General features: G+C 42.8%; 1 protein-coding gene across 3 annotated transcripts; it reads left to right on the forward strand.

Moving 5' to 3' along the window:
• The first annotated feature begins 1,299 nt into the window (after nucleotides 1-1,299).
• Nucleotides 1,300-18,278, forward strand: mtmr7b (myotubularin related protein 7b). 3 transcript variants are annotated; one of them, XM_029500333.1, is made up of 14 exons: nucleotides 1,300-1,541; nucleotides 2,551-2,676; nucleotides 2,951-3,113; nucleotides 3,661-3,818; nucleotides 4,748-4,876; nucleotides 5,000-5,134; nucleotides 5,325-5,457; nucleotides 5,771-5,880; nucleotides 5,959-6,084; nucleotides 15,729-15,778; nucleotides 16,172-16,372; nucleotides 16,696-16,830; nucleotides 16,957-17,083; nucleotides 17,476-18,278. In XM_029500333.1, exons 1-14 carry the CDS (start codon nucleotides 1,518-1,520, stop codon nucleotides 17,815-17,817), a joined length of 1,959 nt encoding a protein of 652 aa, XP_029356193.1. In that variant the 5' UTR covers nucleotides 1,300-1,517; the 3' UTR covers nucleotides 17,818-18,278. The 3 variants fall into 3 exon arrangements, with proteins under 3 accessions (XP_029356193.1, XP_029356200.1, XP_029356208.1); XM_029500340.1 differs by having other exon boundaries at nucleotides 2,551-2,662; XM_029500348.1 differs by having other exon boundaries at nucleotides 16,957-17,129; nucleotides 17,476-17,656.
• The last annotated feature ends 80 nt before the right edge of the window (nucleotides 18,279-18,358 follow it).

The following is an 18,358-nucleotide window of genomic DNA, read 5'->3' on the forward strand; positions in this document are numbered from 1 at the left end:
GTAGGAGAATGGCCTTCCTCTTACAGTGAGTAAGGTGCACTTTTAAGTGTGCCACTTTGATGATTTCTGAATTGCCTATTAAACAATGTATGTTTTTGTCATGGGGTTATAGGTCTTATAACGTCTTGCTTGCCTTGATTTAAGCAGCACGTGAGTCCACTGAATTTGTTTGTTTATTGTGGTTGTTTACGCTAGGAAAATCAGCACCACGGACAGCAGCAGAAGTACCTCAATAGATGACATCAGATGCACTGTTTATGATACTTGGTTGTTTTGTTGCTGTCTTTCAGCTCACTGTGCAGTAAGCAGGTGGTTGGCCTTTTAGGTGGACTGGTTGCATAAATGAATGAGATGTTTAAGACACAGTGGTAGAGAGAGAGAGGTGCCGATGCTCAGTGTCGGTTGGATAACAGGCATTTTTCAGTCCTGGTGAAATAATATTGAGCCCTCTGATAGTTCAGTTGGTGAAATTTAATAGCAACCGACAAGCATATAGCAAAAATTTCCCTCCCAAATTTCAAACGCTGGCTCTTTGTTGTTCAAAGAGATGGCAGCAGTTTAACCATTTATTTTCATATGACAAGGAAGTTGACTGTGATACCAAAGATGCTTTAAAGACTCCAAGGCAAACAAGATTTGGCCTGCAAGCTGGAAGCTGAGTCTCGCCTCCAACAAAGCCATTCAAGAAGGAATACAGGCAGGAGCACTTTTCTTCAGCTGCCGTTGGAGGAGATAGCATAATCAGTCAGCTAAGAGATGAGACCACAAGCTCCAGGCTACACAGACCCAGGGAAACCTTGTCAGAAACATGTTTTCGTGATTTTCAGGAAGGAAAGTTGGTCCTGTACCATTTCATCTCCTATGCAGAAATGATTTAGCTCTGGAGAGAAAGTGAGAACTTTATCTCATTCTCAGTGTTTAACCTCGAGAGTCCCAGGCCTTGAGAATGACTCAGAGAGAGACAGAGACGAACAACCGCTCACACTCCCGAGGTCTATGTGTTTGCCCTGTAATAGACTGTCGACCTGTCTAGTGTTATGCACAAATATCTGATATTTGTACTTGGTATTATAACTCGAGTATTTGTTGCAGATATAAATTAGTCTGAATACAATAAAAACTGGAAAAACAGAAAACAGAAAGATCCATACAGAAGTGCCATTTTTTCCACAATAACAGGAAGACGTACTGATGTGGATGAGGTACAGGCTGATCTGACAGGACGGGTTTAGCGGCTTTTAATTTGAAATGTCTGGCCGGAGGCTGGCTGCTTCATCCCGGTTAATGAGACTACGGAGCGGGAGGAAGCGAATTTCAGTGTCAGTGTCCGAAAGAGAGGGATCTCTGGATCAGACCTCGACCCATGTCCTCCTCTTTTGTCAAGATACTCAGGGAAAACATGGAAACGAAACCGTGGCTCGTCTGATGACGTGAATCCGGGGACTGAACTGGCTGGCGGTAGAGACGGACAGCACGGCGGGCAGCTCTTCTTCATCTCCTCCATCTTGTTGTCAGTGATGGAGCATCTCCGGACGCCCAAGGTACCGATACACAGCTTCTCTCATGTGTGTTACCATCGCCCATGACTCAGCTCTTTACTCCATTCCTTCCCCGCTGATGGAGGTTTTACACATCGCCAAGAACCCGACTTGTATCTGTAGCCAACTGGTAACTGACCAGTAACCGACAAATTTCTGACAAGCAACTGACCAGTATCAAACAAATAGATTACCAGTATCAGATAAATAGATGACTAGTATCAGATTAGTAGCTGACTAGTATCTGATTAGAGAGAGTAAAGGAGAGAGGAGAGACAGTGGCGGATAGAGGTTTTTTCGAAATAAGTGGCCTTTGAGGGGGCTTATTTTTCCCAGAGGCCAATTATGTCCAAAATCCATGCACACGTTTACATTCATCTACGCTAAAGGATATGCATTTTATCAGGCGCACCTTTTTTCACACACAATAATGAAGAAAAGCCTTTTGCTGTACATTTGAATAATTCTTTTAAACACAAAGCATGCAACCAACCCTAAAGGAAATGCACTGGTGTTACAAAAACAAGAATGACATTAGTATCATACTCATAACTTTCTTTTTTTTTTTTTCTTACTTTTACTCGATCAGAGAAAAACCATACCTGGGCTGAGTTTGAAAATATCTCTCACACACATGCACACACACAATGTGAGGACATACATTATAGTATTAAAAAGCATTAATGTTTATCACATTTGCATTCACCAACAATCTGATCGTTGTTCTTGGAGAGAGGGGAAGAGAGAAGGGGGAGGGGGAATGAAATGAGAAAGGGGGGAGGAGGAGGAGGAGAGAGAAAAAGAAAAAGGGATGACAGAGAGAGGAGAGAAAGGGAGAACAAGGGATCGGGAGAGAGTAGAGAGGGAAAAGAGAGGCAAGAGAAGGATGGGAAGGAGGAGAGGGAGGGGAGGGAAGGTGAAAAGACAGGAGGATGAGAGGAGAGTAATGGTAGGAGGGGGTGTATTTGTTTTGTACGCTTGATGTGTGTATCTGTATTTGTTTGTCTGTCAGGTAGAAAATGTGCATCTCCTGGACCGGTCATCAGGTCAGAGGAGAGCCAGCGTTGGAACTCTCTACCTCTCTGCCACGCACTCCATCTTTGTTGAGGACAATCCTGAGACACGTAAGGAGACGTGGGTAAGCTGAGGGCAGGGGGTGGGGCAAGATGATAACACGAAGACTGTGTTTGACTTCATTGTTGTCATTGTCGTGTCTCTGGTCCCACCTGAATCTGTGATCATACCTGTCTGATTAGAACTTGGAAGGATCAGAATTTGGCAGAGATCAGGACTCTGTTCGTCCCACTGACCTATAGTGGATAATTGTCCTCCTCAGCATTAACTTGACATTGACATTCTTGAAAACCTGAGATACGCAGTCTAAGTAGCGTCTCTGTGCATGTGTGTTCCAGGTGTTGCACAGCATGGTGAACAGTGTGGAGATGCCTTCTAACAGCCCTGCGGGGAGTCAGCTGATTCTTCGTTGTAAGGACTTCCGGGTCCTCCAGATCCTCATCCCACAGGAGAGAGACTGTTTGGACATCCATGCCTCATTGGTCAGGTTGTCACGGCCAGGTGTGTTTGTGATCACAGAGTTGTGAAAATGATGTCATGTTTATTTGAAACAAAAGCCAACAATGAGGAGTTAAACCCTACAATTCACCTACAGGACCACTAGTTTTCCTCCGGCTGTGACGTATTGTCCTAGACTCCCATATTAATTATCCAATTCCAGCAGAAATCAGCATGTTTGCAGTGAGAAACAAAAACTGTTTTAGTCTCTTGAGCTAATTTCTTCCTTCATGACAACTCTGGGAAGAATTTATAGAAATCAACTTTTTACTATTTGTTTAGGAGTAAAGTTATCGGGAGTAGGGGGCGTAGCCTTTTTAATTGGCAGGTGGGTGATGCATGAATGATGCAAACTCATATTCCAAAGCCTCCACGGCTTTGGCCATATTTGGGAGTTAGGGGCAGAGTGAGACACTGTTTGGATGGCTGCAGTGGAGCAGCTCATTCTGTGCTTCAGAAACTTGTTGTGATGGCGCCCATCTTTGTTTACTCTCTCTTTGCCTGTCCACTCTCCTGTCATCTCTTCCCCTTCCTCGCCCCCTCCTCTCAGAGAAATACAGTGAACTCTACTGCCTTTCCTTTAACCCCAATGTTAACAAAGAGGAGAGGGAGGAGTCGTGGAGCTTCATAGACCTCATGTCCGACTACAGGAGAATGGGGGTTCCTAACAACCTGTGGGTGATGACAGCAGCTAACAGTGAATACAGGGTCGGTGTGACTGTGATATCTATGTTTACAACTGAACTGACATCAGATCACATACAGAGAGCAAAAAGCTCAGACCAAATGGAGTCCAGTTAATCATTCGACCTATACAGTGTGTACTACTGATTGCACACTATTGACTGTATACTACTGAGAGTGACTATAAAGTGTGTACTACCAACTCTGCACTAACTGTACAGAGTGTGTACTGACTGTTTATATAGTGTGTGCTGACTACAATAATACAGAGTGTGTACTAATGACTGTGTGCAGAGTTTGTGCTGACTGTATATTGCTGATTGCATACAGAATGTGTGCTGCTGATGATTAGTTGGTGATTTAAAATATAAAGTATATTTATACACCTAATGGATTTCTGATATGACTGTTAATTTAAGCACACCAATGAGGTAATCACCATGAACATGGCGCTTATTTTGGCTCAAACACAAACAAACTGTGCTGCTGCAGCTGTATTTACAGCCCCAAGTGAGGATTCATCCACAGCTGAAAACAGTTCCATGTAATGTCCTTCTCAGTTGTGTTAAGAGTTTTATCATTCACATGCTACCAGCTATCCGTTTATGGGTTGCAGGGGGTGCTGGACGCAATCACAACTCACACTGGGCAAAGTACACCCTGAACACATCACCAGTCCATTTCAGGGACAACACACAGAGACAGACAGAGATGAATGACCACTCAAGCCTACCTGCAATTTAGAGTCAGCAATAAACCTAAACATGCATGTCTTCAGACGGTGGGAGGAAACTGGAGTACACAAAGGAAACCCATGCAGGGAGAACTGTGCCTGGGTTAACCACTATGCCACTGTGCTGCCCTGTTAATAGTTACAAAAAAAAAAAAGAATTTTTGATAATCTTATAGACAGGGTATAATCACATGTACAATACTGTGGACCTTCTTTCCAGGTGTGTGACACCTATCCCTCAGAGCTGTTTGTTCCGAAGTCAGCCGCACCCACCATCATCACTGGCAGCTCAAGGTTCAGGAGTCGAGGACGATTTCCTGTTCTGTCTTACTTCCACCAGGACACACTGGTCAGTTACACATACACACATACATATTACAATGATGATGACAGTGGTAGTGTTACTTATGATCATTGATGGTAATGATTACTGTGGTGACAATGGTAGTGATAATGATGATGGTCATGACAGGCTGCAGTGTGTCGGTGTAGTCAGCCACTGTCAGGATTCAGTGGACGCTGTCAGGAGGATGAGATGATGCTTCAGGCTGTGATGAGGTCCAACCCTGGCAGTGACTTCATCTACGTGGTAGACACAAGGCCCAAGGTTGGTCGGGACACACACACACACACACACACGCACGCACAATCATTAGACAACTATTAACAATGTACACACAGATATAGTAACCCTAGTATAAGATAACAAGTGAGTAAGTATGCTATACCATACATGTACAAATAATAAAGGAGAAGCAGATACAAGATGCACATACTGAGTGTGTGTGTTTGTCTAGCTAAATGCCATGGCCAACCGAGCGGCAGGCAAAGGCTATGAGAATGAAGACCACTACACCAATATCAAGCTGCAATTCATTGGTATCGAGAACATCCATGTGATGAGGAGCAGCCAGCAAAAGATCATTGACGGTGAGGAGTGTTTGTGTTTGGTTGTCAGAGGCCAATCTCTCACACAGAGCAGCGCCATCAGATGCTAATGGAGGGGTTAGGGTTAGGGTTACAATGTTTGACTCATCTCAACTGATTACCACTTTGTGCTGAATGACCAGAGGCAACATGGGGATTGGATTAAAGTACCACTGACCTTGTTTTCTTTGCACCTACATTCAAATGTCTTGACTGTTCATTTAACATATTCTGTTTACATAAGCATATACACGCCCATTGTAGGTTTTGGTTATGCATTTCATGTTGGTTCTGACAGCACCTTCTCTTCCTCTAGTTGGCGAGATGAGGTCCCCGTCCATGACAGACTTCCTTTGGGGTCTGGAAAACTCTGGGTGGCTCAAACACATTAAAGCTATTCTGGATGCTGGAGTCTTTATAGCCAGGGTGAGTAGAACACACACAGAGGCATGCACACAAAAAAGGACAGATCCATGATATGTCCTGCCACATATATGCCTTCAGGCTGTGGCGGATGAAGGCATCAGTGTCCTGGTCCACTGCTCAGATGGCTGGGACCGGACCACCCAAGCCTGCTCTGTGGCCAGCCTACTTCTAGACCCCTACTACAGGACCATCAGAGGACTGATGGTAACACACACACACACACACACACACACACACACACACACACACACACACACACACACACACACACACACACCTTCACTGACCATTACCTCCACTATTACCCCTGACCTCTACCAACTACAATAACCTCCACTAACTACCCCTGACCTCTACCAACTACCATAAGCCTCACTAACTACCCTTGAAGTCTACCAACTACGTTTGACCTCCACTACCTACCCCTGACCTCTACCAACTACCATAAGCCCCACTAACTACCCTTGAAGTCTACCAACTACGTTTGACCTCCACTACCTACCCCGACCTCCTAAAACTACTGCTGATCTCCACTAACAACCCCTGACCTCCTCTAACTACTCATCACTTCCACTAAATATCAATTACAAAATCAAAACAATCAATTACAAAACAAAATCAAATATATTCATATAACACCAAATCATAACAGCTTAATTTCAAAGCTCTTTCTATATAAAGCCAGGCTAGACCAAACTCTGTAACTCTGACCCAACAAAGCCCATGTCATCACCTCCGCTAATTGCCTCTGAAATCCGCTAACTACTCCTAACATCCTTTAACTACCCCTCACCTCCACTACCATCGCTGTCACTAAATATCATCACAAGGCCTGTAACAATTATTTCATAATTGTCTAGCCACGATTTTTTGAGATATTCGCAGTTTCTTTGTTTTACTGAAATTATAGCAATTTTGGGAGGGTGGTGGGGTTTATTTTCATGAGATGGGTGAAAGCATCGTAACACTTTTTTTGCATCCATCAAACACATTTCCAGTGTCTGTGTGCATCCTGCAGCGCGACAGAACAGTAACTGTCCCATCAGAGGACGCCTCACGCGCATTGATTTACAGTTGCAGAGTCAAATCGGCTTTCTAATGCTAACAATCCAAAGAGCATTGGGTAGTTTTGTGAGAAGCGGTATTGAGAAATGCCTATAACATTAAGATGGCACATGTTTGGTTTCACTGGAGTTTTCGTTTAGTGTTGGTAAAAAAGGATGAAAGAAAAAGTGTTGCTTGGTACTGTCCTGCTGGTGCTATCATAATGTGGGGAGTCTGCAAGCCCACCTGGTTTCAGCTAAATTATAATTGAATGATCAGTCATTTGGGGAGGGACTAGACTGTCATCCTGCCTTCAACTACATCATCATTTTGACACAGAATTTGGAAAATGAGACATGAGATGGAGATTGTTTCTAAATTTAGTACAACCTCTCCATTGTGGGATTATTTTGGGTTCAAGCCAAATTAGAGGGGAGAGTCCACAAATCTGGAAGAGGCGATTTGCTGGCTATGTCTCCTGGGAGCTGGGGATAGTGGAGTCGTTCAGCCGGCAGATGAAAAATATAAATGTGACAGCAAATGTTCAGCACAGCTGGCATCATTGCAAGCCCAGTGACGTCCTGCCCACCACCCCATGTCCTTTTTTTCAGAGGACTATATATTTGTATTGTTGTTACCAGGCAGAAAGAAATTCCTCAATGGGATTGAGGAATGGAGAACATGGAGGGAGATAAACAATGAAAGCATAGGTGGGCAGTGAACCAGTTACAAACCAGAGCAGCCCAGTGGAAACTTACGTTGTCCCAGATGACAACGTACCTGAGCTGCTCTGGTGGAATAAGTGTGTTGTGTAGGGTGTCGAGGAATGTGATCAGATGGGCAGTGTTGTAGTGGCCAAGGATAGCACGGTGATGGATGATGCCGTGGTGCTTAATCGCTGCACACATTGTGATGCTCCCTGGCCAGGAACTTCAACGATGGCACACTGACCGATGTATAGTAAAATACTAAAATACTGTAATGTATAGTAAAATACAAAATATTGTAAATACTATGTACATACTTTATTTTTAAGTTCCTACAGAACAGTCCACAGGCAATACTGTGCTACTGTACCCATTGAGTACTATATTGATATGCAGTACTGCAATTTTCTACTAAGAGAAGATTTCCTTCCTATTCACATTTCGGAAAGTTCAGAAAGTTGCTCCAAAACAGAAGAGCTCACGTGTTGCCCTTTTATGCTAAAGCTCTTACTGTATTGCTAATTGTAAAACTGTGTGACAGGCATTTTCCCATGTCAGTGTGACGTGGGAAAATGTCACTGAGTCAGTGTGCATAGCAGGGCAATAACTTTAGAAGTTTGAATGACAGTGTGTTTCTTGTGAAAACAAAAGGTTTTCTCAATGGAAATTGTGCCAAAATGCAGAGAATTGTGTATAGTGTTTTGAAAAGTGTGTTTTAGAACTGCAATTTGAGTGTAAAGCAGGAATTGTACTTCGCGGAATTGGTTCAGGGGGTTGGTGCACAAGTTACATGTTGTGGTTATTGTATCTCAAATACCAGAAAATGTGTATAGACAGTTGAGAAAAACTGTTAGTTGTTGGCAGTGATGGACTGGGAACAAAAAGCGGTCCTGGCCTTTCCGCACACCAGCGTCCCACGGGGGGAGCGGTGTGCAACTCGCAGATAGACAACTCACCTCAAAATCAATGGGGTGTGCGCAACTCGCAGATAGACTCACAGAAAGAACAAACACTTTTTGTAGCCCCAGTTATGAATGTAAACGCCCATGACAAACAAAAACTGGCAGATAGGCCTACAACTTTTGACAAACAGAAAAAGCACACTTTTCATAGCCACAGTGATGAACAAATTCTATAGATAACTGCCCTAATCCTAACCCAAAACATTTATATATCCACAACGCCATTGCATAAAAAATTAATAAAACACCAGAGCCAGCTGCTCCATAATAAAAACACATCTTACCTTCATACAGTTAGCAGGGTACGAATTAATTAAGTGTTTTGCTACCTCTGTGTCAATCTCCAACTTCCAGTCTATCAGAGAGCGCGGTCTACTTGATTCAATATTGAAATTCCCAGAAGGCATTGCTTTATTTTAATGTTTCAAAATCAAATAAAAGAAGCAGGTAGATTTATTTAATTTCAAACCATGCAGATTTTTAAAGAGACATTTTTTTACAAAACAATGCAGACTGATGTAAAAGTTTGTGAAATTGTGAGAGTTGTATGTGGTATAAATACTGACCAGATCATGTGCTAGCCAATGGGAAGACAGCAGAGAAATTTGACTGCTCCTCAACGTGCTAACTTATTACCATATCTCAGGAGCCAAGAGGAAAGATCATTGGCCGCTGAGAACAACTCCGGAGCCGCATGCGGAGTTGTTCCGCGGCCCAATTAGTGAGAGGCACATTCCTATCAACTAAAATGACAAGGGAGATGCAGCTGGGAAAAAATGCAAGTCAAGAAGCGGTGATCTTTTGACACAAATAGTGATGACTATTGGACTTGGATAATGAAAAAATTATTTTAAGAATTGGACCAATAGAGACAATTATAATTAGTTGTAATTGATAGTTATAATTACTTAATCACAATTATTTGCAAGACAATTAATTGTGTAGCAACATTTGTAATTGTTACAACTCTAATCATCACCTTCACTAACTACCCATGACATCCACTAACAAGCCCTGATCATCACAAACTATACCCAACTTCCTCCAACTACCCCTGACCTCTACTTAATACCCATGGCCTCGAATCACCGTCTTTCCTCTACTAATCAATATGCTCTGTCCCTGAAACTAAAATATCTCCTTCACTTGCTTAACACACACACAGGACAATTTTGAGAAAAGCAGACAGTGAACCTGGGAAAAACTAAATGATCATGCCTCAGAGTGTTTCTTTCTCTTGACTGTCCTCTGGTGTTTGCTGCCTGTCTCTTTTTCCTGTCTGAGTTCTTCATCCAGAACTCGATGTGCTGTTTTGTAGGAAATGTACACATCTTCTGATGAGACAAATTGGGGCATTTAGTTAAGGGGTTCCTGTTACCATAATCATGGAACTAACTTCAGTGGGAGAGTAGTAGTTCTGCTAGGCTTTCATTCAGTGCGCCTTTTTTGTCTTGCACTGAGGTAATAAATGGAAGATAATAAATGGATTCAGATGACAGACTTTTGAAAGTTTTAGCGTACATACACAAACAAGTGTATATGTGCTGTTTATATAAATTCTAATGTGTACCATTATTGGATTCAACCAGTAATAATTGTGATTAATTGATGTAGTTGTACAAAGGCAAATGGGTGAGTAAATTAAGTTGTGCTGATGTATAATGACAAACTTCCATTCCATTACATTCCAGACACCCACAGTCCAAACAATATACATGGCTTAAAATCAATAATAATAGGGTGTGCAGGTAGAATAGACAGAATTTGCATTGCTCAAACTCTCAGATCTTAGTCATATCAATCCAGTTGGTTTCAAAGATCTCCATCTCATCACTGTACAAACATTTCTTACATTAGGTGAAAGAGCAACATCTTACTGGCATTTTAATGCCAAACATCTTCAGGATAATACTTTCTGTCAAAGTTTTGAACTTTTTGGAATAATTAGAAAAAAAAACAAAAACAAAAACTGATTTTCATTTTCTGAAGTTATGGTGGGAGGTAGGAAAGACCCAGATGCTTGCCGGCAGTGAACTTTTTTGTCTCTGTCAAGATGAAAGCAGCTGTCAGAAATCTGGAGGTCCACATTAATTCAGAGTAAATGCAAGAAACTTGTGCAGTCAAAAAAAAAAAAAAAAAAGGACCAGATTCAGTGACTAACTCCCTAACAACAAACTTTCGCCCTGCCCTATGTGCCCTAAAGATAATATCTAATTAGGCCAGTGAGCAGTGATAGCTAACATGTCTTCTTTGGGCTCATCAGGTGGGAACCTACTTTCACCGGTGTTTCATCTAGTTAGTCCCACAACACCTCCAGGAGGCTAGACAGTGATCAATGGCCCTAGTGCCAGCCATCACTGCTCCTCATGTCAAGACAACTACCTCAAGCAGCACTACCATCAACTATTCTGACCTCTCACCAACTGCACCAGTGAAAGTAGGGATGGGATACAGACCCTGGTTTGGGTGGGGGGTATGAAAGTGTAGAGGGTGCAGGAGTTGGAGGACAAGATACACTAGCAGATTTAGCAAGCAAGCAAGCTCACCTAAACAGAGAAAGAGCTCAAGTCGAATCAAACCAATACATGCCAACTCACCTGGACTAACCACATGGTGTCAAAGAGGCTCAAACAGGCCGCACCCTCAACTTAAATACACTTCCTCTTCCTGGATTTCTTCCTCTGCTTCTCCCACGAGTCTTTCTATCTTAAGAGCTCCCCCTGCTGGGGCCCCAGCTACTATTACGTCTTCTAATCCTCCTAACTCCCTCAACAAGGCGACAACAGATCTTGCTCATCATCCTTACCTACCTGAGCTTTTCCTTTCGTATACTTCTACAACTGAATAGTAGATTCAGTCTGAATAAATACAGAAAAAGACTCTGAATGCAGAGTCTTTTTCTGGTCTGGTCATGACTGGATCAGTGCAGCAGTGCTCTATCTGCTGGTGTCTGAAGGAGGACAGGGGCTCATGGATATTGTGTCTAAAAAGCCTCTTTCAGACTTTAAACTGAGAGTTTGACGATTTTGTTATAACAAGCAGCTTTTCTTTCTTGATAGACCTAAAGGATTTTGACCTTGCTGAACTTACTGCATTATACTGCTCAGTTCTACAGATGTGGCATTTTGACGCATATCAGCATCAGCCTTTTTTGTAATTGGACCGCTGATAAGAGATCAGTTTAAATCTGGGTTATTTTGGCTCTGATGTAGCCGCATATGGAGTGAGAACAGTCTTGTAATGAATGAACACCCCAAGGTGCTTTTCACAGATGCACATGCTTTGTTTCGTAGCTGTATTTCACTGTCTCATAGTCATATTTCGGACTCACGAATGCACACGCATTGTTTTGTAGTTTTATTTCGGACTTCACAAATGTAATTTTGAGGCTCACTTGTGATATAAATTCACGGAGTATTCAAATTGCTGAATGTGCATTTACAAAATCTGTATACTGAATGTTGAGACTGCCCTGATGTCGCAGGTCAACCAACGTCACCATTGGCTGATAAAGCTGTCAATCAAATGTATGTTGATGATTGACAGATTCATCAGCCAATCAGGTGTGTTTGCTTTCAGCCAATCATATAGCCCCTTACATTTCTCCACACACTCTTGGCGACCATTGTTGTTATGGCAACAATAAACACGTTTTGCAAAGGCGGTATATAACATACAGTCACATAGTTTATGTTCATTCAAACATTTAACTTTGCTAAGCAGGACGTTTAAACTAATTCAATGATATTGCATGATTTACAATGAGGGGATAGTCTAAAAAAACTAAAAAAAAACCTTTAACATGTTGCAAGTCTGATAAGCTGTTTAATAAACATGTGCTTAAAGGCCTTTAAACGAAGTGTTAGAGTTTGTATTATGTAAAATTTTGACGCCAATATTTTCCCTTTTACTACAAATGAACATCAGCTCGAAATATTTTATTGGCCTCCTTGACTACTAATAATCTAAACCATATCAGTCTATCTCTACTTACAACCTTTGAAGACTCCCAATAACACTGTTGGTATTTGAGGAGCCCCTGGTTTTCAACAACTTCATAAAGACTCAAACCTTGCAGTCTTTGGGCCAAGCTAAGGGAGGCTGGCTGTACTAAACTAGGCGACTTGCTGAAACTGCTACCCACATCTGAGGACCGTTTGAGAGAGAGGAGTATCACCTCTGCCAGGCTGATTCACTTGATGGTGAAAGAAGTCTGCTACTTTGTTATACCATATTAAAGCCTTCATCAGGAATCAGACTCTGTGGGGTTGAGAGGTTGAGGGCATTGAATATGGTCTCCCCATAGTGGCAGAAAAAGGGGAGTTTTTAGGCTTATGGTGCGTGGTACAATAGCCACAAACAGATATAGAGCGCACATTTATCCTGGGCATTCCGGTTTCAAACCCCAGCCACAAGGCAAACCAGTGGTAGGCTTGTAACGGTCCCAAACCTGGATACAGTCATGGTCAGAAGTTTACATACACTAAAGCAAACACTATTCAAGACAGCTTTAACCCCATTTGCCACCCAATTTGAATGAAGACATATGTGGTTATTCAATTATAGTGTCTTCATTATTCTGCCAATGGGGCAGATAATATTTTTGGACCTCAGATATTTAGTTGATTTCCCCAAATGACCTCAGATTTTTGTGGATCATAAGTTTACATACACCCACTTGTCTGGCCTATTTAACAGTAAATTAGTTGAAATCAGGTTGTGCAATAATTCATGGAATCATCCCTTTAGTGTGGTGTTCATTCGTGTTGTGTAAAAGCCAAGGTGTAGAAATTATGGGGTATAAAAGCAGCTTGACTTAACACACACTGCATTTCGACTTGAGACTTGCAATGGGAAAGTCAAAAGAATACAGCCATGACATCAGGGAGTGAAATGTTGCCTTGCATAAGTAAGGCACGTCTCTGGGGACCATTTCAAGACAGCTTGATGTCAGTGGCGGCTCCTGACAAATTTCTCAGGGAGGGCAACTGTTCTGATGATGACCAAGATGACCAATTTAGGTGCCAATTTATCTTCATTACTGCTCCGTACACTTGCCATGCTGACCTTGAATGCGACTAGCGCGGTGGCTATGTGGGCTATGCTCACGTTACATATAATGAAAGCATGTTAGGGCGAGCCCTCCCGGAACCCATAGAGAATGCACTGTAACAACTGAAATATGAAAAAAAAAACAAAAAAAACTGACATTACATGAGAGTCAATGAGGGCAGTCTGGGCGATTTTCATTCTGACTGAAATCGCCCAAAAGGGGCGGTACTTCATGAAGCACAGCCCTACGCTGATAATGACATACAGAGCAGCTCCAACTGTCTAGAACTATCACAACCACTATAGCACTGTAAATATGATTTAAAAAAAAAAAAAAAATTCCCCTTTGGTGGTGCGTCGCCCGATCGCCCTTATGAACAAACCGCCTCTGCTTGATGTACCAAGGGCATCTGTTTAGACAATTGTTTACAAATATAAGCACCTTGGGAGAACAGCTGAAATGCCACAGTCTGGAAGGAAACGGAAATTAACATCCAGAGATGAAAAACTTTTGGTGAGAAAGAAAATTAACCCCAAGACCACCAAGAAAGCCACCTGCAATGAATTGGCTGCCTCAGGAACAAATGTCTGTGTCCATGGTGAAGAGAGTTTTCCATCAACATGGGCTAAGAGGGTACTGAGACAAAGGTGAAAATTAACCCCAAGACCACCAAGAAAGCCATCTGCATTGAATTGGCTGCCTCAGGAACAAATGTCTGTGTCCACGGGTTCTCCATCAACATGGGCTAAGAGGGTAGGCCAGAAATAAGCCATTACTCAAAGAGAGAAACAGAAAAGCTTGGCTGAAGTTTGTGAAAGAGCACCAGGATAAGGATAAAGCCTTCTGGAAGAGTGTCATGTGGTCGGATGAGACGAAAATTGAACTGTTTGTGCATAATTACCAGCAATACGGTATCTGGCGAAAGGGTGAAGTTTTTGATCCCAACAATACCATCCTGACGGTCAAGCGTGGCGGAGGAAGTTTCATGTTGTGGGGTTACTTTGCAGCATCAGGAACTTGTGAACTCCAGATGATCAATGGAATCATGAGGAAAGAGCAATACTTGGAAATATTGCAAGGAAGCCTCAAAAAGTCAGCCAGATCTCTGCAGCTTGGTTGAAATTGGATCTTTCAACAGGACAATGATCCAAATTAGCTTCAAAATGGTTTCAGCAGAACAAGGTGAAAGTACTGGAGTGGCCTTCACAAAGCCCTGACCTCAATCCTCTTGAGAATATGTCGAGTGAACTGAAGAAACGAGTCCGTAAAAGAAGATCGACAAATCTGTCCGAGTTGTACCAAATCTGCCAGGAAGAGTGGCCAAAATTTCCTAGGATTACTGTGAGAAGCTCATTGATGGCTATCCGAAGCGATTTGCTGAAGTTATAAAAGTTAATGGAAATGCTACCAAGTACTAAGCCCTGAAGACAAAGGTGTTTGTAAACTTATGACCCAGTAAAAAAACAAAGAAATATCAATAAATGTCAAATTAAGAGGAATTTTTGCCTTTTCTTTTTATTTCTCAAAAGTATTAACCCTAGGCCTTCCTGGATGCTAGTTTGTTCATGGTTCAAGTGTGTAACTTGAACTTAGCACGAGATTTAGTGTAGGAACATGCAGTATATGTAAACTTCTGACCACGACTGTAAATGGGCAGGGTTGTGCCAGGAAGGGCATCTAGTGTAAAAACTGTTGCCACAGGAACGGATTTGCTGGGACTACCCTAAATAGGAGGAAACCAAAAGAGAAAAAAAATTGTGGACTATACCATGAAGAGCTGGATTCTGGTGGCATAGAGCCAGTCTCAGTTTAGAAGGGACTATGAGGGCCAGGTTGAGGACTGAACATGCCTACTTCTACATGACGGACAATCTTAAGGCCTTCAGTCATGAGTGGGCTGAGAGCTCTGTATTTGGTTGGAAGAAATGGGGAGTTGGTTCTCAGTATCAAATGTAAACTTTTCTTTTATTCTTTGTTGTTTGAAGTTAACAATGTGACAATTATACTGTATAATTCCTTCTGCTAGTGGTTAATAAAATTGCTTTTTTTTTTTTTTTTTAACCAAAACTTCTCCTCTCCTAGGTGTTAATAGAGAAAGACTGGATTTCCTTTGGACACAAATTCTCTCACAGGTCAGTAATTGTATTTTAATTTGAAGGACAGGAGAGCTACTTCCTGTCAGAGTGAGACGAAGAAAGACTGTTCTCAGATCCACCATTAACACATGACAACACAACATAGCAAATAACACAATACAAGCAGCCTCACAATGGCTGCTGTTAACAGAATGCTAAATTGGAAGACTAACTTGTTTCCTGTTGCCATGGTGAATCTCCTTCCAGCACAGGTAGATGCTACAGGAGCTGTTATCTGTGCATGTGAACAAGAGCAGGGGACACGTCCATCTGATAGAGCAAATGGAATGATCCCTCTCTCTGAGGACAACTTTGATTAGCTCCAGAGAGACCATGAGAACCAGGGCTGTTATTGTCAGGTGTCATCAGTCATGAGCTATCTCATTGCAGGTATGCCCACTTGGATGGAGACCCCAAAGAGGTGTCCCCTGTCATGGACCAGTTCCTGGAGTGTGTGTGGCAGCTCTCAGAGCAGTTCCCATGTGCCTTCGAGTTCAACGAGCGCTTCCTCCTCACCATACACACACATGTCTACTCCTGTCAGTATGGCACATTCCTGGGAAACTCCCAGAGGGAGCGCAAAGAGCTGAGGTACAAGCCAGCCATCACAGTTAGCATCTCCAGCTAACATGTACATCATGCTCACCAAAGTAACCAAACTCGTCAGTGACCACAGAATTAAACTGACACTGACTGTCAAAAATTAACCCAGGGGCTAGTTTATAGATTTAAAATTGTATACACTTTATGCGTATTTGTAATATCCACTCACAAAATCCATTTTGTCCAAAAAATCACAGCTAACTTAAAGCATACTGTCCAAAATATAATATTTAACTGTTAGCATACTGGATAAAACATGACAGCAAACCATTAGCATATTATTCAAAACATATGTATGTGTCTCTGTGTAGGCTTCCTGAGAGAACTCACTCTGTGTGGTCTCAGCTGTGGAAGGACCGAGTCGACTTCAGGAACCCATTGTTTAAAGCTGATCTGAGTCAGAGTCAGAGAGTCCTGAGACCTAACACCACTCCATACTGCTTCAAGTGAGTCACTGCAGGTCTAAGGTTTAAAGGTTTACGGATTTACAGGTTCAAAGTCAACAGGTCTCATGGTCTGTAGATGGGATTTTGTTTGATAATTTGTCCTGGATTCTCTCTGCTGGTTTACAGAATGTGGAAAGGTCTCTACAGCCACATTGACAAGTCCATGCCTCCTTGCCAGTCACCTGCCGACTTCCTGTCTGCTATGAGGGAGGAGTCCCAGCAGCTGGAGGAGGAGCTGACCAATCACCAGGAGGTACCCCCAGGAGGAGCCGCCCACCACCACCCGGGCTCCAGACAAGGCATACAACACACAGACACCACATGACCAAGTCCACTTGTCTTTCTCGAGGTCCTGTCCCAATACACACTGATGTCTGATCAGAGTTAATCTTAAACCTGGTCCTCCTTCCTATTGGCCTAAAATCCAAGGGTCTACTGGTCATGCAGATCTAAGGCCATACAGGTCAAAGAGCTACAGGTCTATAGATCATACAGGTCGAAGGCCACACAGGTCCAAGGTCTACAGGTCATAGAGCTCTGAGGTCTATAAGGGTACATGTTAAAGTTTAAGAAAAATTGCTTGTGATGAAGGTGATGATGTCATGAGGTCTTGTGGTGTGACCACTTCTTGTCTCTGCTGTGCAGAGGATAGCGGCGCTGACCGGGCGGCCAATCGTGTGGGAGAAGACTGAGGTTCTTAAGAGGAGGACCACCCACCTGCAGCAGAGACACCTTGGGCCGGACCCTCCCACCTCTTATATTCAACCAATCACCGGCCATGGTCAGGCAGTCGCCCTTAAACAAGCCAATCAAATGGCTTTGAACAAGGAGCCCAACCTCTACCTGCCCACAGAGTGTCATTCAAAGCTCAAAGACCACGACCCAGACGACTGCTCCACCTGCAGTGACCGGGAATCGGGCGTAGCTGACCTCAGAAGCCGCTCGTCCAGCGGTGGGGACTATGCCAAGGACCCAGACTGGGAATGAGGACACATGTGCTGTTGCCTGATGGGAAATGCTGACAGAGGAGTGGACAAAAGAAAACAGGAGGTGTAGGGTCAAAGATGGCGATGTTTCCTGGATCTATATATATGTTGTTGCTTTTATTGTTCTTGGGTCACAATGATCACCATAGTAACAATGCCTCCCTTACCCTCCTTAACACAAGTTCATCTACATCTTCTTAATTGTAAAATGGCACCAGCTCAGCTCATGAGCCTTGTCCACACGTAGTCTTAGTCTTGGATTGGCTGCTCATAGAATAACGGACATGAGGCCTGAACTCTGGGAGCAGGACCTGGACTCAGATAAACCACATCCATAGTGGACTATGTGTTGACTGAGTACATAGCACATTCTGTGCTGTGTGACATCACGACTGAACTCCTCCCACTTCTGTATTGTCTCTGTAGTCTGAACTGTGAATTTGTGTGTATGTAGTGATGTAACAGATCAATAAAGACAATGATAAAGGTTAAAGAATTGTCAGTATTTCACACAGACGCCTCTTACATTTCCTGTGACTTGC

The sequence above is a fragment of the Echeneis naucrates genome, chromosome 1 (assembly GCF_900963305.1).
Source record: "Echeneis naucrates chromosome 1, fEcheNa1.1, whole genome shotgun sequence".
NCBI classification, from domain to species: Eukaryota; Metazoa; Chordata; class Actinopteri; order Carangiformes; family Echeneidae; genus Echeneis; species Echeneis naucrates.

Coding starts and splice junctions, on each gene's coding strand:
- mtmr7b (XM_029500333.1), top strand. CDS start 1,518: ATGGAGCATCTCCGGACGCCCAAG. Junction 3,819..4,747: donor CAGCTAACAGTGAATACAGG/GTCGGTGTGACT, acceptor CCTTCTTTCCAG/GTGTGTGACACCTATCCCTC. Junction 16,831..16,956: donor ACCACTCCATACTGCTTCAA/GTGAGTCACTGC, acceptor GCTGGTTTACAG/AATGTGGAAAGGTCTCTACA.